The 17,487-nt window shown below is 39.3% G+C and overlaps 4 protein-coding genes across 4 annotated transcripts; 2 read left to right on the forward strand and 2 right to left on the reverse strand.

Moving 5' to 3' along the window:
- The first annotated feature begins 1,431 nt into the window (after positions 1–1,431).
- On the forward strand, positions 1,432–4,819 carry LOC101308840. Its single transcript, XM_004292534.1, has 7 exons — positions 1,432–1,792; positions 1,893–2,015; positions 2,951–3,398; positions 3,965–4,204; positions 4,282–4,331; positions 4,430–4,487; positions 4,611–4,819. The coding sequence occupies exons 1-7, from the start codon at positions 1,433–1,435 to the stop codon at positions 4,817–4,819; spliced, it is 1,488 nt and encodes a 495-aa protein (XP_004292582.1). The 5' UTR covers position 1,432.
- A 1,142-nt stretch (positions 4,820–5,961) lies between these two features.
- LOC101309125 (BI1-like protein-like) lies at positions 5,962–7,202 on the reverse strand. Its single transcript, XM_004292535.1, has 5 exons — positions 6,944–7,202; positions 6,752–6,865; positions 6,582–6,615; positions 6,320–6,428; positions 5,962–6,159 (listed from the first exon to the last, which is right to left on the reverse strand). The coding sequence occupies exons 1-5, from the start codon at positions 7,200–7,202 to the stop codon at positions 5,962–5,964; spliced, it is 714 nt and encodes a 237-aa protein (XP_004292583.1).
- Positions 7,203–10,952: 3,750 nt separating this feature from the next.
- On the reverse strand, positions 10,953–13,371 carry LOC101305902 (BI1-like protein-like). Its single transcript, XM_004290581.1, has 4 exons — positions 13,044–13,371; positions 12,829–12,942; positions 12,076–12,233; positions 10,953–11,977 (listed from the first exon to the last, which is right to left on the reverse strand). The coding sequence occupies exons 1-4, from the start codon at positions 13,282–13,284 to the stop codon at positions 11,771–11,773; spliced, it is 720 nt and encodes a 239-aa protein (XP_004290629.1). The 5' UTR covers positions 13,285–13,371; the 3' UTR covers positions 10,953–11,770.
- Positions 13,372–15,308: 1,937 nt separating this feature from the next.
- On the forward strand, positions 15,309–16,787 carry LOC101306192 (chlorophyllase-1-like). The gene is made up of 2 exons (XM_004290582.1): positions 15,309–15,595; positions 15,817–16,787. The coding sequence occupies exons 1-2, from the start codon at positions 15,359–15,361 to the stop codon at positions 16,504–16,506; spliced, it is 927 nt and encodes a 308-aa protein (XP_004290630.1). The 5' UTR covers positions 15,309–15,358; the 3' UTR covers positions 16,507–16,787.
- The last annotated feature ends 700 nt before the right edge of the window (positions 16,788–17,487 follow it).

The raw sequence follows: 17,487 nt of genomic DNA on the forward strand, positions 1-17,487 counted from the left end.
AAAGCCTTACAGGTTCAAAAAGAAGGCTGCTCCGATCTCTTCTTTCCCGCCTTTTGATCAGAAAAGTTTGAAAAAGGGTCTGTAATTACGATGGAAAAGCCAAAGTTGAAGATGATGACGTGCGCAGGCACGCGCATTTTAGCACAAGTCCCTCTCCGGTGAGCAGCTTTGTGTCCCGGAAAAGCACCAGTAGAGAAGGGAGGGAAGGAAATGGGGGCCTATGGGTTCGGTTCTCAGTTTGTCTTGACCTCCTAACATGTCGGCCTTGGACGTTGCCTACACCTATGGCTTAGGAAACACAATCACTCATGGCTCACTACCACTTCTGACATCTCATTCTCTTATGTTATGTGCCTCTCCTCCCTCTCTGTCACCAGTCACCACCACTCCAACTAGAGCTTAGTTAAATGTTTCATTCCGAGTTTGTTGTTAATACAAAGCCTCGTTTATGCATTTCATCAATGTTCCGAACTTCCGATTTCCGGATTCTATAATGTAATGCAATGATTTGCACCGTTTGTTTTCATATTTATGCTCAATAATTTTTCATCCAGTTACTTATATTAATATTACTTGTTAATTGATCGGATGAGTTATACAGTTATACTTATTATAACAGTTTTAGACGATCAAGAATCTTATGATCAAGGTTAAACAAGATGACACAATTATAATACATAGAAATACAACGAGTAAAATTCACTCTTTTTTGTGAATGCTCCCTTTTTTAAAGAGAAATGAATAATTCATCAATCAAGAGACAAATCTAATTACAAAACTTGCAAACGCGAGGCCGAAAATCAAATAACAACAATAAACACGAGTCTCTAACTCGATCAAACTAAAAAATGTGAGAAGAGACCAATACCTCGCTTCTAAGTTGCTCTAGTTGGTGAATGTGATGGATTTGGGTAAAAGCTTAAAGGGGTTTGGTATGCTGCAAAAATGGTGTTGATCACTTTTGTTTTATTTGGGTGTGTGTGTGAAGACTCAACTAGTGAAGTGGGTTGATAAGTTTCCTATCATTTTATCAAAAGCTCCTTTGAAGAAAGATGATTAGTCACATGATCAAACTAGGTCCAAAGTTTGGCCTAAACCCTAAAAAGCATCTCTAAAACCTCTTTTTGGACAAATATCCTAAAGTACAAAATTGCTTGCTAGTTATGCTATAATCATTCCTTTAGCTCGATAACATCCAAATAAAGCTCAACATAAAACAACATAAAACACCAATCTTTCCACATGACCCACCATCAGTACTTCAAAATTCAACTTGACCAATTGACCACCAATCATACAACATGGGCATCCATACATGTGTGTGTATATATCTCTCTTTGGAATGTTGATCCCAAAACCCACTTCTTCCCCTCATCAAATTTCAAACCCATTTTTTCCTGTGTCACCAAACCCAAGAAAGAACCCACCTTTAATGGAAGAAACACTCCCAATGCTAAGCTCTCGCCGGCCGGAGCAGACTCCGGTGGGGCTTGACAACCTCCCCAAAAGCCCAAGAGTCCCAATGGAGTTTCTCTCAAGGTCTTGGAGTGCTTCTGCCCTTGAAGTTTCCAAAGCTCTGTCTCAAGCCCCTCCTCTGCCTCCATGCATGAACTCCAAGTCCACCCTCAGCTCTTCTTCTTGCACCACCACCACAACAGCTTCTATACCCGAAGATGTCGCCGGAGAATCTGAAGAAGTGACTCCAGTTCTGTCCGGGAATCAGTTCTACTTTGCTACCTCTGCTACTTCTCAGCTAGTCCTTGACCGCATTATGTCACAGTCCATGAGAGAGGTACGTGGCTCAACTTGGTTTTTGATATCTTTGAATTTGTACTTGTCCATTTATTTTTGGTCAAAGTTTATAATCATTTGGGTTTGGTTGGTTTTGGCAGGAAGTGTCACCATTAACATCAGGGAGGCTTTCACACAGCTCTGGACCATTGAACGCCGGAGGCTCATTTGAGACAGACAGCCCTCCGGTTTCTCCATCGGAGGAGTTCGACGACGTCGTTAAGGTCTTCTTCTTCTTCTTTCCCTCCTCTGTTTCTGAACTCCTTTTGTTTTATTCAAGATCATAAAAATATTGTTAAAAACTGCAACATACTTGTCAAAGAAGGAAACAAAGGGGACCAATGTACTCAACTCATCTCTGTTTCCTTCTGTCACCTGCAGAATATCTGATGCTCTCTGCACTGTTACTGTCTAGTTTAGTAAATTTTTTTTTTTAACTATAGTAAATATATAAAAAAAATTGCTTTCTCTTCATTCTATGATTCAGCCTTCTCTATATTTCCTTTAAAAATTTGGAAAATTGTCTTATCAACATTCAACAAGGCCATTATTATTTTCCTTCTTCAAGTCAAAATAGAAACATAGAAAGGAGTGGAGACAAAAATTCAAATCATGGATACAGTGAGATTGGACTTTGCTTTGGCTTCAGTCCAATCCAGGCTCTCTGGCTAAAGTGAAAAGAGGGGTGGAGTGTGAAACTTAATTAACTCAGATACATCAGTTTGGTTACTAGGGTCTCTGTGCCCAGTTTTAGTTCTCTGTATCTTTGCCTCTTTTGTTTTTATGGAAGCAAGCCATGGTTGGACCGTAAGAAAAGTAAAATACAAGTAAGCAAGATGGCAGTGATTCTGAGCTTTGTAGAGTCTCACTGTCTCCCACCTCACCTTGTGTAAGAATCACATGAGAGATGGACTATTCATGTTTGATCTTGATGTAAGTTCCATGGTTTAATGCCAAGTCTCGTATGTGATAATTAACCAGATTCAGAAAGGGGGTTACATTTTCAAAGGTTTCTAACAGTACCCTTCTCTTCCTATGTGATTATGTACAGTTACATTGTCAATATGTTACATACCACCCTTTTCTCTCGCAATTTGGTTTTTCATACGATCAAATATAAAATGTGTAGATTAAACTCTTGTGCTAACTGTGGATGCAGTTCTTTCGCAACCACAACAGCATAAACCAGTTGTTCAACAACGGCAGCCGAAGCAGCGCTGCGAATGTCAGTAGTACCCCTGCTACCGGGGGAGCTAAGACAGTTGGGAGGTGGTTGAAGGATCGAAAGGAGAAGAAAAAGGAGGAGACGAGAGTCCACAATGCCCAAGTTCACGCTGCAGTTTCAGTGGCCGCAGTGGCTGCAGCTGTAGCTGCCATTGCTGCAGCCACAGCCGCTTCGTCTTCAACCTCATCAAGAAAGAACAACGAACAAGCGGCCAAGACAGACATGGCTGTGGCATCTGCTGCTACATTGGTAGCTGCACAGTGTGCTGAGGCTGCAGAGGCTATGGGAGCTGAGCATGACCATCTTACATCTATGGTTAGCTCTGCAGTCAATGTTCGCTCTCATGATGATATTACCACTCTCACTGCTGCTGCTGCAACAGGTAACAAGCTTTTGCTAATTACTATACAAAATGTCCCCTGCATACTTTATTTATTAATCAATAGAGTAATATGAGAACTCACTGAATTTGTTCACTCAATGATGGTGTATTGTTGTTTAGTCTAATTATACTAACCAAATATTAATCACTAAATGATAAATGTTACATAGTTTTGTTTAATCAAATGCGCAATCATATCATTTGTATTGATTACTTTGACACATGAATTAGCAAGAAAATAATGTGACAGTAGCATTATCTTGATTTCAACATTTCTTAACCTCAGCACTGTAAACTGTGGTTGCTAGGCTTCAATTTCTAAAAAAAATTCTTTTGGTATAAAAGAATCATTTCTGAACCTCATATATTTCAGGACAAGTAACAAGTATTATACCTGTGTAGCTAACTTTGGTGATCATACAATTGTTATTGGAGTTCACTGTGAGCTCATCAAATACTTCCAAACAGTGAAATTATTATAATTTCGTGATTCAATTTTCTTTCTTGAGGACAGAGTTAGTACTCCTTTCAGTGGTATCAAAAATCTCTGTGTTGATTGTGTGCAGCTTTAAGAGGAGCAGCAACACTCAAGGCAAGGGCAATGAAGGAGGTCTGGAACATAGCAGCGGTGATACCAGTGGAAAAAGGAATGGGAATTGGGGTCTGTGGTAAAGGCAACAACAACAACAGCAATAGCAGCTTTAGTAGTAGTGAAGAGCTTGTCCCTGCTCCTAACACTTTTCTTGGGGCCTCTAATCAAGACCTGCTTGCTAGGGGAACTGAACTTCTCAAACGCACCCGAAAAGGTAACTACTCCCAAGTCAAGCAACTCTCCTCATATCTCCACTCTTGTACTGAACAATACTTGGTCTGCACTTTGCAGGTGATCTTCACTGGAAAGTAGTTTCTGTTTATATTCATCGAACAGGCCAGGTATGATCCACATCTGCTATAGAACTTTATTTACTATTTAGCATAGTCTCTGTGCTAGTGTCCAGATGATTCACTATTCTTGTAACTGTTTTTTATAGGTGATGCTGAAAATGAAGAGCAAACATGTTGCAGGAACATTCACCAAAAAGAAAAAGAGTAAGCTCTATAGCCATACTTGGTTCTTACTAGCTGTAGCTATTGCAGCGCTTTAGTGATGCATGTGGAACAAACTATTTGACAATGGATAACATAAGGTTCTTTTTGTTTATGGGATCATAGATGTTGTTTTGGAGGTGTGCAAGAACATGCCGGCATGGCCCGGAAGGCACTTGTTCGATGGTGGAGAGCAGCGTCGTTACTTTGGGCTGAAAACAGAATCGCGAGGAGTCGTGGAGTTTGAGTGCAAGAATCAGAGGGAACATGACGTCTGGACTCATGGAGTTTCAAGGCTGCTCTCTATTGTAGCCGAGAGAAAGAACGTGCATTAATATGAACTCACTCCTAGCAGAGTAGCAGACTTGTAATCTCTTGAGTAGAAGATAGATGGATGATGTTAGGTGAGGTTATCTAGGGCTATAAGATAATAGGTCGTGAGCAAAAGCACTGAACTTTAGTATTCAGAAGCACATGTACAATATTGGTGACATGCTTTGTGCGAATATATCTTGCTTGGTTTCATATTTTCGGTTCAGAAACCATAGTTATGACATACACTAGCAATTAAGTACACACCAATTACAGTGCGTGGTACTTGTTTCTCCTCTAATCATAATCCAAATAACGTCACATAGGCACTCAGAGCAATCTCTAAGGCACTCGCTGCAATCAACACTGCTGCAAACACAGCCGCATCGGCACAGCAGCAAACCAGCAGCCGCCATCACCACCACCGCCTAAAATATCGATTAGGAAAGAGAGAAGTGTAAGGATGTCCAGGTACAAGTTGACCGAAGCGAAAATGTAGTCATTTTAAAACTTTTTTTAGTAACGTAGAGTTTGTGTTTAAGAACTACGTATCCATTTATGTAGGTGAAGCTGACGAAGGACATTCACATTATAGAAAGAGAAAGCTCAATACTAGCTAATACATACGTATACTTGGTCTTTACTAGTTCCTACTTTCCAACGTCAACAAATTTCCTCTATTACTTTGCTCTTTACTTGTTCATACCAACTATATTTCCTTCTTTACTGTATTATTCTATATTCTCATTATCTTGCTTTCCTTTCTTGTGAAATCTATTTAATGATGAAGAGTACACCGTATATATACCAAACCACAAAATGAAAGCTTAAAATGAAAACAAAGCCAATAAAGCCCAGCTATACATGTAAGTATGTAACTAACCAATTTTGGCAAAGCTACTTAATATATATAGGCAGTCTCTAGAATCTAGGTACCTTTAACTTGTGGCATCCCAGTCAGATGTTCACATTTGAAACAGAGAAGGTAAATTGTAAATCAACAGCAATCTGAGTTTCACTGGTAATTAATCAGACCTACAAGTATTCCATTTAAACATCCATGAGTAGTTCGTCATGACATTGACAATTTTACCTAAACCATAACTAGGATCAGCTGCAGAAACGAAGGCTAGCTAAAAATTAATCTGAGTAAAGCAACAAGTTCTCAGCTTTTAAGAGTTGCGCTCAAATTCATGAAGAGGTTGATGGCATCCAAGTATAGCTGGACTGCAGCCAACATGTACTCATCATACTCATGGCGCTTGATCAGCTTATCCGTGTCGTAGACAATGTAGCCACAGAAGATGATGCATCCCACAAGGGTGATTATCATGTGACTGGTTTTTCCCAGAGGATGGAAAATCTGCAACAAACAACATACGCTCATCAATATATGATACCCAACAAACCCAAATAATGAAACACACGAATCGGAATGCAAGAGTTCAAAAAGAGCCTAGCTAGAGGCAGGGATGAAAGCAGTATCAAAGCCCCAAACAGAGAATTCAGTACAAATACTATACCTGAATCAGGCTAAACCCAATAAGAACAGTCAAAGCAGCAAACAGAAAAGGACCAAGGAAGCTGAAATCATAGCCTCTCCTTGCAGCCCAGAATGTGTAGAGTGTCAAGCTGATGAAAATCACAAGTGTTATACCAAAAGCCCCCAAAAGCACCTTCTCTGTTTTCCATTTCATCAAATTACACAACGTCAGCAAATTCGACTAGATACCCCCAAATCACTTTACAGATATATGTACCAATTCATCAAAACCTATTACTTACAAGAATCGGAAAACCGCATACAAATTCCAAAGAACTGTATCAAAATTTAACATTCACTTCAAGAAAAAATTACAGAATCACCAGAATTAAGAAAAAAATTAACATTCACATAAAGAAAAAAATTACAGAATCAAAATGCAAAAACAAAGACTATGATTATAGGTACTAACCTTGAGTAAAAACACAATGCATTCCAACAATGACTCCAATCAAGACAGTGAAAAGCCCCATCAAAATGAAATTCACCGGGTACTTCTTGCCGCAAAAGCGCAAAGCAACAACCACTGCAATCAAGTCAAACAACAGTCAAACCTCAAAAACCCTAATCAAAGAAGTAGCCATCTTTACTGAGAAAGAGTTACCGGCGAGGGCCAAGACGAAGTCGGCGATGAGAACGCCGAGGCCGGCGTAGGTGTCGACAAAGAAGAGGGTGACCGGGCGGACCAACGCAACGGTGGCGGCGACGGCGGCGGTGAGGAGTAGCTGGACGATGAGGGTGGTGTAGACTTTGCGGATGAAGACCCAGCGGAGCGCCGGGTTCTCGGTCATGGAGGGGTAGAGCCGGCGGGGAGCTCCGGCCTCGAGGTCCAGGTTCGTCTCGGGTTTCGGGTCGGACGCCATTGATGATGTTGTTGCAAACCAGAGAGAATTTGCTACTGGTGTTTTGTTTTGGGCGGGGAAAATGTTGGTAGTGGGTATATGAAGCAGCTCTTTTGGGAAATGCTGAAAATTTAGGGAAGAATAGTAGTTGAGTTTATATTTTTTAGTTTTTTTAATTAATAAGACAGTTTTAGATACACCTCCAAATTTGTTGTTTTTACGCCTTTTTATTTTTTATACACATTTATTTCCCTTTTTATCCTGTGTTGTGAAAACGAAACGAATTCACCTATTAATAAATATTGCAGGTCGACTCCATAATTTTTACGGCTTGTAGTCATATGAAATGAGATTGATTGATTATGTCACTACAATTTGGGAAAACTGATATAGTCGGGAGGTTTTGTTGTTTTCAGTGAGATGGTATGGAAATTTAGTGGTGTATCTAGAACCACCCATGAAGATTCCATTAAAATCTACACTAGTGTCGAATATTGAAAAATACGATGAAATTGTAAAAAGTTAAATGAGGTGTTTCGTATATGGATGATTCATATAGTTTTATATTTTAGTGCGATTCAAAATAAGTGGACTTTATATGATTTTTATGCTGAAAAGAGTCATTTCCCTTTATCTTACTTTGAATACTTTCTATGATTTGGAACATTTAGGACAATCATATAGGCATGTCTACGAAATTAGGAATTGAAAATAGAAACCCTTTGGTCAGTTGCTCTATTTGCTAATGGTGTTTGTTTTGGAGATATTTTTTTATTTTTTATTTTTGAAGAAAGCTTTTGCAGATTTTCTTTTGGGCGTGGAAAGTGCGGGAAAATGTTGTAAGTGGGTAACGGTAGAAGTTTTGGAGAAGAATGGTACTACCTTTTCTTTCGATGTTTTATTTTTTATTTTTTAGTTTTCTTGTTCAGTAAAGTCATAAGATTCCACTAAAATCTAAACTAGTGTAAACTATTTTACATGTGGATGATCGATGTAGTTTTGTATTTTACTCCAGTTATATATCTATGAACTTTTTCCTTTACTCTAACTTTCTAGGAAAGATGTGGAATGAATTCATTGAATTGAGTGATCATATTGGCTTTTTCACGAATTTGAGATAGAAACCAATTGGTCATAGTTGCTATATCGGGAACTTTGGCCTGTTAATTGGTGTAGATTGGTAAGTAAATTGTTCATAATTGAAATCCAAAAGTGAACTGTATTTCAACTTTTGAAAAGTTAAGATTATGATTTACATTGACAAATGTATGTAAATAAGAGAGAGAGTCCGGACGCATACGTACATACTAGTTCGAACGCAAGTATTTTCCTTCTATTAAAAGAGGAAGAGTTACAAGGAGAGGTTACATATATGAAGTATGAGCAAATAACATTGAGCAAAAGCAAACTATCCACTATCACATTATTATGAATTTATGATATGTTTTTAAGGAAACAATGACTTCTAAGGATAGGAGAGGTTCTTCTATCATCAAATTCTTGAGAAACTTAATTAACCAAAGGAAGATATAACTATATAAGCACTTAACATAACGACCGAAAGGAAAATACTTGCAAATCGGTTGAGGAAACGAATCTTGTTTACATTGATTTTTTGTAGAGATGATCTTCATCGGTTAATCCAACTTTTGAACGGTTAAGATTATAATTTACATTAACAAAAATATGTAAATAAGAGAGAGTCCAGACGCATACGTACATGTTAGTCCGGACACAAGTATTTTCCTGACCGAAAAAAAAAGACCCAAAAAAAAAAACACTTAACATCCTAGCGAAGATGTACGTGCTAGAGCCAAGACATGGTCTAATTTGCGGTGGTGCTTGATGAGCTGACTGGTCGCGTATACAATGCCCAAAGGCAACAGGCTCAGTCCCACAGCCCCGTATATATCATCATGCCAATCTTACGGAGTGGGAACATCATTTGTATCAGAGCAAAGCCGAGGAGACCCTTCAAGCCTGAAAGCCAGAGACGACCATAGAGTCAAATAGACAAAGCAAGATAAAGTATTTGGAAATTTCTGATAATACATTCTATCCCTAAGAATATGATTAGGAAGCTGAAATTTTCACTCCCATATTTACAAACCACACTCCCTTTTAATTGTTTAATATTATTTTGTTTAGTTCTCTTAATTCTCTTCCAGAACTACCCTCAGTGCTAAAAACACCAAAGCCAGAAAAGCATCAACACCTTCCTCCTCCTCCAATACGACATCGTATCAGCCATGTCTTACGAATACCTCTTCAAGTACATCATCATCGGTGACACAGGTGTAGGGAAATCATGCTTGGTCCTGCAATTACAAGCAGTTCCAGCTTGTTCATATCCTCACCATCGGCGGCGAGTCTCGCCTCATCAAGCTCATTTGGGACACTGCTGGGCATGAGTCTTTCAAATTTGATTTTAAATTTAGAGGAGAAGATGGTCATAGGTATTCAATTTCTGGAAATTGAAATATGAAAGTTTTGAATTGGTCATAAACGCCATAAATCCAAATAGGATTTGTTTGGTTTGCTGGGTGTGTTTGACGGAGATAATGATGAAGTTATTTATTTGTTTATGGTAGAAGATTGAGTTGAAGTGGATAGCATAGATGGCAAAGAAGAAATGAAATTAGTGAGGAGATTGGATTCAACTGCTCTATACATTTTTTTTAAGGAGTACTGCTCTGCAACTTGATTCTCTCTTTTTGATAAACCCGGCCAGCTTCATGAGAAAATAGAGTTTGATAGCCTTCCTCTCCACCCAAACGATATCAGTTATCTTCCTTCTATTCAAAACTTCATCAGTTCACCCTTATTTGGTTTCTTTATAGAGAACAACATATGCAGATGAGATTATCAGAACAAACCCAGAAAGAGAGAGAGTAGTTTCACGTGGAAGTGTGGGAAAAGTAGGGGGTAATTTTGTAAAAGTAGCACAAAGAGAGTGTGGTTTGCAAATATGGGAATGCAAATTTCAGCTCGCTATGATTAATATACATGATACATAGTAACCTATTAGGAAACTAATATTACTAATATATAATATTTACATTCCTAGCACCACAAAGGTGCGTGACTCACGTCAACACTCCTCTTCAAGTTGACGTATACAAATCGCAAATGCCCAACTTGTCAAGTGAGTCACGAAATGCCTTAGCTGAGAGAGCCTTTGTAAGAATATCAACTAACTGCTCCTCTATAAGGACAAACGGGAAATAAATGACTTGTCCATCTAATTTCTCCTTAATGAAGTGTTGATCTACCTCCACATGCTTAGTACGATCATGTTGAACAAGATTGTGTGCAATTTCAATTGCAGCTTTATTATCACAATACAGAGGCATAGCCTTCCTCTGTTTAAACCCCAAATCTCTTAGCAAATGTCCCAACCACAATATCTCACAGTCCTCTAGCCATTCCTCTATACTCTGCTTGTGCACTAGAACAATTACAAGCCACCACATTTTGTTTCTTACTCTTCCAAATTACCACCAACAAATATAAAATAACCAGAAGTGGATCGACGATCTGTGATGTTACCCGCCCAATCTACATCTGTGTACCCAGAACCGAAGAACCAACAACCAATTTAACAAAAAACAAAAAACAAGGTAACCAAATCAAAGAACCTTGAATTCGCAGCGGAAAGAGTAAACCAAGTTCGAGAGGATCTCGGCTCTGATACTAAGTCAAATAGACAAGGCAAGGAAAAGTATTTGGGAATTTCTGACAATACATTCATCCTTAAGAATAGAGTTAATATACATGATACATAGTAACTTATTAGGAAACTAATATTATTAATATAATATTTACATTCCTAGCACCACAAGGGTGCGTGCCTTGTGGTTGAAACCATAGTGGTTGAAACCGAGACCTCTCGTCATTGCCCAGATTGTGTATATGGTGATAAAAAAGACTCCAACTGTTGGGAACATCAACTTCAAGTCCCCTCTCCCGCTATCTGTGCTAACCAGAAAGACGGCGGTGCCGAGCAGCTGAGCCCCAAAGACCATGCTCATGACGGCCAAGTCGTTAACATTATTCATCATCACCAAGCCAAAGAAAGGAAACTAGAACTAGACGATTGGGGAAGAAAGGGAACTAGAATTAGACGAGTGGGTTTGTGCACGAGTATTGGAACTGTGTGTGTGATAAGAAGAAAGAGCAGGCTTTAAATAAGAGGGCAAAGACACAAAATGGAAACCTCTGTCTGCCAACATATGGAAAACCAAATCCTAATATGAACTGGACTTGCTCCTTTACGAACAGGGGAACATAAAATTTGGAGAGCAAACTAGATGAAATGTAGTCACTCATCACTTTTTGCTTGGCCGTCACACAGACATTCCTACGAGGCAAGGGATTTAACTTCCAATTCTAGAACAGAATGAACAGTAATGATTCAATGAGCTACATTATATACCAGCAAAAACCAATGATCATCCGTGAAATCAAGTAATCAACTATGCATTGATGTGTGATGAGAAGAGTTTCAGTTCCTTATGACATTCACAATTACTCCTACACCGTAACCAGGACAAACAAGTTACACACAGAATATGCAGAGATCCATCTTCTCAACTGTCAGCACCTCTAAAAATAGTGAGCAAAGCAAGGAACAGGTTGATGATGTCCAAATACAACGCAACCGCAGCCCAAATGTACTCGTCATAAGAGTAGCGCTTGATGAGATTGTCCGTGTCATACACAATGTATCCACAAAAGATGATTGATGCCAAGCACCCGTATATCATCACAGAGAGCTTACCCAGAGGGAAGAAAATCTGCAACCAATCAATAAAAACCCGAAAGTCAATTACCTGAACACATCATAGACACATTGAATTCAAAACAAAATAAGGTCCATATAAGCGCAACATACCTGAATCAGACCAAACACAATGAGAACGAGCAATGCTCCGGACAGGAACGGACCAAGAAAGTTGAAATCCTGGCCTCTCCTTGCAGCCCAAAAAGTGTACAGGGTGAGAGCAATTACAACCACAGCGGTCAGTATAGCAGACTCCAAAATCACCTTCCCTGTTTCCAAATTCAATAAAATTGTAAAAATTTCACAATGTCATCCCCAACGGGAATTAAGGTCCACAAAAAAACAATCCTATTTACTCCAACATAATAGTAAAAATTTCACAATGACAGCCCCAACTGGAATTAAAGTCCACACAAGAACAACCCTATTTACTCCACTTCTCCCATAGGACAATTACTTCACCCCATCTTGAACTTTAATCAACATATTAACCATTTCCAATCGAAAATTACAGTAAAAATGTCAGGCCCTACTGGAATTCAAGTCCACACAGTAACAATCCTATATTCCTATTTACTCGAACCACTGTTTAGCCTAGTTTGCTTTGATCCTCTACCTACCCTAACACTACTCACATAGTAGATTACTTCAACCTATCTTGAACATTAATTAACATATCAACCATTTCCAATCGAAAATTACAGTAAAATTGTAAAAAGTTCACAATGTCAGCCCCAACTGGAATTAAAGTCCAATTTACTCCACTGTTCACAATAACTTGTTTCCTATCTTGAACCTCAATTACCAAATTAAACATTTCCAATCGAAATTTACACAAAAAAGAAAAAGATGAGGAGCACTAACCGCTAGTAAAAGCGCAAGTCAATCCGACGACGAAGGCAAGAGAGATGGTGAAAATCCCAAGCAAGATGAAATTGACAGGATGCCTCTGGTAGTAATAGTACAGCGGACACAGCACTGCAAGAAAAACAAAACCAGAAACCCTAATTTCACAACAAGCTTACAAAATCAACACCAGAACGAATGAGATAGAAAGATGAAGAAGAAGATTACGGTACCGATGAAGGGAGTGATGATGAGGACGATGTAGAGAGCGAGGCCGGCGCCGGTGCTGACGAAGAAGTTGGCGATGGGATGGTAGGAGACGACGACGGCGGCGACGGCGATGGTGGCTAGCAACTGGACGGCGATGATGGAGTAGATTTTGCGGATAAAGGACCACCGGAGCTCGGGGCTCTCGAGCATCATGGGGTACAGCGGCGCTGATCCGGATTCCACGTCACCTTTCCGGTTCCACATCTTGGTTTTGGAGTGAGGATCAAGATTACTGGAAGAAGAAGAGTTGGATTTTTTTTTTTGGTGAGAGTTGGATTTGGTTGTTGGAGAAAAATGAGGGAAAAACTGAGACGTAAATAAGTAAAGGGGTGGCGGTTGGAGGCTTCGCGATGGGTCGGGTACACACGTGTGAGATCGAGGCGGTTCGAGTATGTGGGAGTGGCACGTGCGGAAATTTCTGGATGGGTCTCGGGGTTCTGCTTCCACTATGAGAGAAGTCGTTGACAATGTGAGGGTCCTCGGAATATATATATATATATATATTTTTTTTTGTAATATTTTTAGGTAATTTGGTAGGCCAAGAACAAAATATTTCTGGTTCTTTCTCATCAATTTTTTTGACCTGTTTGTAATTACTAATTAGTCTGCTGCTTCCTCAGCCTACATTTGTTTTGTTTTTGGCCTACTACCTCGGCGGCTCTTCCTACCTTTATAATGTTATCAATAGAAGCAGCCGGAATGTTAAGTGAAGTTTAGTGCAGAGTTTATTAGAATAATCATATCATTCTTTGATTAATTATAGAAATATGAAGGCATCCTATTAGGCGAAGTTGAAAACTAGTATCGACCAAAAATATGAGGGAAATTGCTCACATTAAGCATTTGTTGCCTAATTAAATGTCATCGTTCATTTGTTTGCGCAATAATAAGAGTGAAAAGAAAGTATTCTCTTAATCAAGAGACTTCTCTTGACCAAAACAAACAAACTCTAAGCAATCAATCACTTCAGTTTTCACAATCGAGCTCCATTTTTCTCTAGTGTGTGGTTGAGTACACAAATTGGCCACAAGGTAGCTAATTCTTCTACTCCAAGACATAACCCAAAGGCTTCTTTCTCAAAAAAAAGAGGAACTAGTGGATGTCTCAGATTTGAAATCCAAGGTTCCATGACCTTGGCCCGTATCAGATTTGTTGGATTCTGAAAATTTCCAATTTACACTAATTGGAAAACCTTGGCCCATAAACAATGACCAGAGGAACACCCTGGTATATAAGACCTAGAAAAGAACCATCATTTGTTTGGAACCCTAATCAGGATGGACGCCGACTGGTCGGACCTCCCTCCAGATCTTGTTGTATCCATCGCCAACAGAATCGTCTTCTTGGAAGATTGTCCTGCTTTTCGTGCAACTTGTAAATCATGGAGATCAAAAGCTACCAAGGAAAACTTGTAAATAGATACGAAGTGATGATGAGCAGATATGAAGTGATGATGAGAGGTGCTCGACCAACGCCAGTGACACCTTGTTTACCAGGTCGTAACAAAACATATCTTGTGGAATCAGCAGGAGCCTTACTAGTGGTCCTTTGATATGTGCAATTTAAAGGCATAGAGTATGAGTGCCACAGCCGAAGCTACCGTATACGAAACTATTCATCAAGTGTGACAAGCTTTAGGGTTGTTGAGGCGTTACCTGGAAGAGGAAATTATGTCTTCAAATATTCGGAGGTAAAGAACTTGGGGAATAGGTCACTGTTCCTTAGTGACAGAAGTGCATCATCATCTCCATCGAGGTCTCAGACACTTGTGGCTGCAAAGCCAATTGCATTTACTTCACAAACGATCGATGGAAGTCAATCGCCAGAAGAAGGAGCCGTCATGGACATGAGTATTTTTGATATGGAAGATAGAAAAATCAAGCCACATTTGTAATCAAGTTGGATGTCTTTATCTTCCTACAATAATTCACTAATATAAGATCTCTTCCAGCTCTTCTTTTTGTTCTTGATTTACTTGGTACAATATTTTGGTGTTTTGTTTGAATTTAATGTGTACGTGTAGGGGTGAGTAGGGTTTTAGTTCACATATATATTGGTCTGATCATCTGAAATACGTCAAATAATCTCAGCCTCTCACCCAATGCGCCCAAGAAGAATTACCGTACTACAATACGCTTACTTTGATGTAGACCTTTGCCAGAATGCATTTTCATTCTTGTGGTTCTAAGTTTCAGTACTATAGAAACAGATCGAATTGATCATAGCTCATATACATGCTTACATAGTATTACTCGCGTAGTTGCATATTGGATCCCCAATGGCATCTGTTTTTGATGAAGGAAAGCTCCCCTTCAAGTTCATTACAGAGGAAACACCATTCTCCTCCTGTTTCGATTCCTCAGCCCCTCCAAAACCTTTGTTAATTGCGACACCAACTGTAAACGGAACTTATCCAGTACTCTTGCTTCTTCATGGCTTCTACCTCCGCAACTACTTCTACAAAGGGATACTCCAACACATAGCCTCTCATGGATTCATAGCTGTTGGACCTCAGGTATGAAGACTGCATGTCACGCAAAATATTGCATATATATCAGTCTCAAATATTCTCTTTGTCAGTTTATTTTATTCAAGGCATGCAATTGTTCTACTATCTTCATTCCCGGGTAGTTGTACTGCATTCCATAATAAATCATATCTACAAAACATTTGTATGGAATGATCGCCATTTTATTGTCACATAGTTAAAATTTTAAACTGAAATTGAGTTTTTAGTTATACAGCTTGGTGCCTTCAACTGGACCTGAAGAAATTGAATCAACTGCAAAAGTGGTGAACTGGTTACCACAAGGCCTTCAATCTCTTCTGCCTGAAAACGTTGTCGCAGACTTGACCAAAGTTGCTCTATCAGGCCATAGCAGAGGAGGCAAAGCAGCATTTGCACTAGCACTTGGGCATGCCAAGGCTTCTTTGTCCCTTGATTTTTCAGTGCTAATTGGGATTGACCCCGTAGCGGGTGCCAACCAATATTGCAGAACTAACCCCCACATCCTCACCTATGTCCCCTGCTCTTTCGACCTTAACATTCCCATCGCGGTGATTGGCACTGGCCTTGGACCGGAAAAGAAGAACGATTGCATGTCGCAACCGTGCGCTTCCGATGGTGTGAACCACAAGGAGTTCTTCAACGAGAGCAAACCTCCATGTGCACATTTTGTGGCCAAGGACTATGGTCACATGGACATGTTGGACGACGACCCACCTGGCTTGGTTGGAGCCCTGTCGGGATGTTTGTGCAAGAATGGAAGCGGTCCCAAGGACCTAATGAGGAAATCTGTGGGCGGAATTGTTGTGGCTTTTCTGAAGGCATATTTGAATGGTGAAGATGGAGATCTTCTTGCTATTGTAGCTGATCCTGGTCTTTCTCCTGCAAAGCTTGATCCTGTGAAGTTCATCACAGCATGAAATCGTTGTCAAGATATTTCTTATGTGAAGATATTTTGTTTTTCCAATATTTGAGTCGCATGTTTAATATGCTGTCATTTTCATGGATTTGAGGTTTGACATACGTTGATACGTAGTAACTAGATTTGTTTTGTGGTATGAGTGAACTCATTTCCAGCTAGTGGTGCTTAAATCTTATATGCAGTAATTTACAATAAGCCAAGTGAGATATGAAAACCATTGGTAGGTGTGAAAGAAACAAAAGATTTCAAGTTCTCAATATTTACCTTTGTTGTTGATAAAGAAATATTTACCATTGTTTTCCATCATACAAAAACCAGGAGGCCTCAGCTAACTTTCGATCAAAAGCTAGCTCAAAGAGGAGGTGTGTCTATATATATATATATATAGCCCTTCTCGGCTGCGGATGTCCTAGACATATCTAGATCATCTTGTGTAGATCATCTCTGCAAAATTTCAGCCAATTTAGTGATCGTTAAGCCCCTCAAAATCGAAAAACAAATGGAGATGATGAGCCGGACAGAATTCAGTCCGTCAGATTTGTTTTTCAATTTTGAGGGCCTTAACGATCACCAAATTGGCTGAAATTTTGCAGAGATGATCTACACAAGATGATCTAGATATGTCTAGAAGGAAGTTTGAGGAAATTCAATCAGGAAGTAGTGCAAAAATGGAAATCCGCACCAAAACTCAGGTGCGGACGTCCGCACCTGAGAATTCCTGTATATATATATACATATATATACATATATATATATATATATGTATATATACATATATATATATATACAGTCCCCTTCCAAAGTGGGATCCCGCTTTAAAATTAAAGTGCGAGATTTTTTATTTCGCTCACTTTCAGGTCGTATTTTTACATCTCAACCGTACAATGTCTAAAATACAGTCTGTAGATCATTCCTGCAAACTTTCATCAAATTTGAAGATCATTTGAGCTTCCGTAATTGTAATTTACACGAACGGTTC

Source organism: Fragaria vesca, linkage group LG2 (assembly GCF_000184155.1).
Source record: "Fragaria vesca subsp. vesca linkage group LG2, FraVesHawaii_1.0, whole genome shotgun sequence".
Classification (NCBI taxonomy): Eukaryota; Viridiplantae; Streptophyta; class Magnoliopsida; order Rosales; family Rosaceae; genus Fragaria; species Fragaria vesca.

Excerpts from the sequence above, each read along its gene's own strand:
- LOC101309125 (XM_004292535.1), bottom strand. The coding sequence starts at position 7,202 with ATGGCGTCCGACCCGAAACCCGAGACGAACCTGGACCTCGAGGCCGGA. Across the intron at positions 6,866-6,943 it reads CTTCGTCTTGGCCCTCGCCG|TGGTTGTTGCTTTGCGCTTT; the intron begins GTAACTCTTTCT and ends ACTTGATTGCAG. Across the intron at positions 6,160-6,319 it reads TTGGGTTTAGCCTGATTCAG|ATTTTCCATCCTCTGGGAAA; the intron begins GTATAGTATTTG and ends TGTTTGTTGCAG.
- LOC101305902 (XM_004290581.1), bottom strand. The coding sequence starts at position 13,284 with ATGTGGAACCGGAAAGGTGACGTGGAATCCGGATCAGCGCCGCTGTAC. Across the intron at positions 12,234-12,828 it reads GACTTGCGCTTTTACTAGCG|GGAAGGTGATTTTGGAGTCT; the intron begins GTTAGTGCTCCT and ends ATTTGGAAACAG. Across the intron at positions 11,978-12,075 it reads TTGTGTTTGGTCTGATTCAG|ATTTTCTTCCCTCTGGGTAA; the intron begins GTATGTTGCGCT and ends GATTGGTTGCAG.
- LOC101306192 (XM_004290582.1), top strand. The coding sequence starts at position 15,359 with ATGGCATCTGTTTTTGATGAAGGAAAGCTCCCCTTCAAGTTCATTACA. Across the intron at positions 15,596-15,816 it reads TCATAGCTGTTGGACCTCAG|TTATACAGCTTGGTGCCTTC; the intron begins GTATGAAGACTG and ends TTGAGTTTTTAG.
- LOC101308840 (XM_004292534.1), top strand. The coding sequence starts at position 1,433 with ATGGAAGAAACACTCCCAATGCTAAGCTCTCGCCGGCCGGAGCAGACT. Across the intron at positions 3,399-3,964 it reads CACTGCTGCTGCTGCAACAG|CTTTAAGAGGAGCAGCAACA; the intron begins GTAACAAGCTTT and ends GATTGTGTGCAG. Across the intron at positions 4,332-4,429 it reads ATATTCATCGAACAGGCCAG|GTGATGCTGAAAATGAAGAG; the intron begins GTATGATCCACA and ends TGTTTTTTATAG.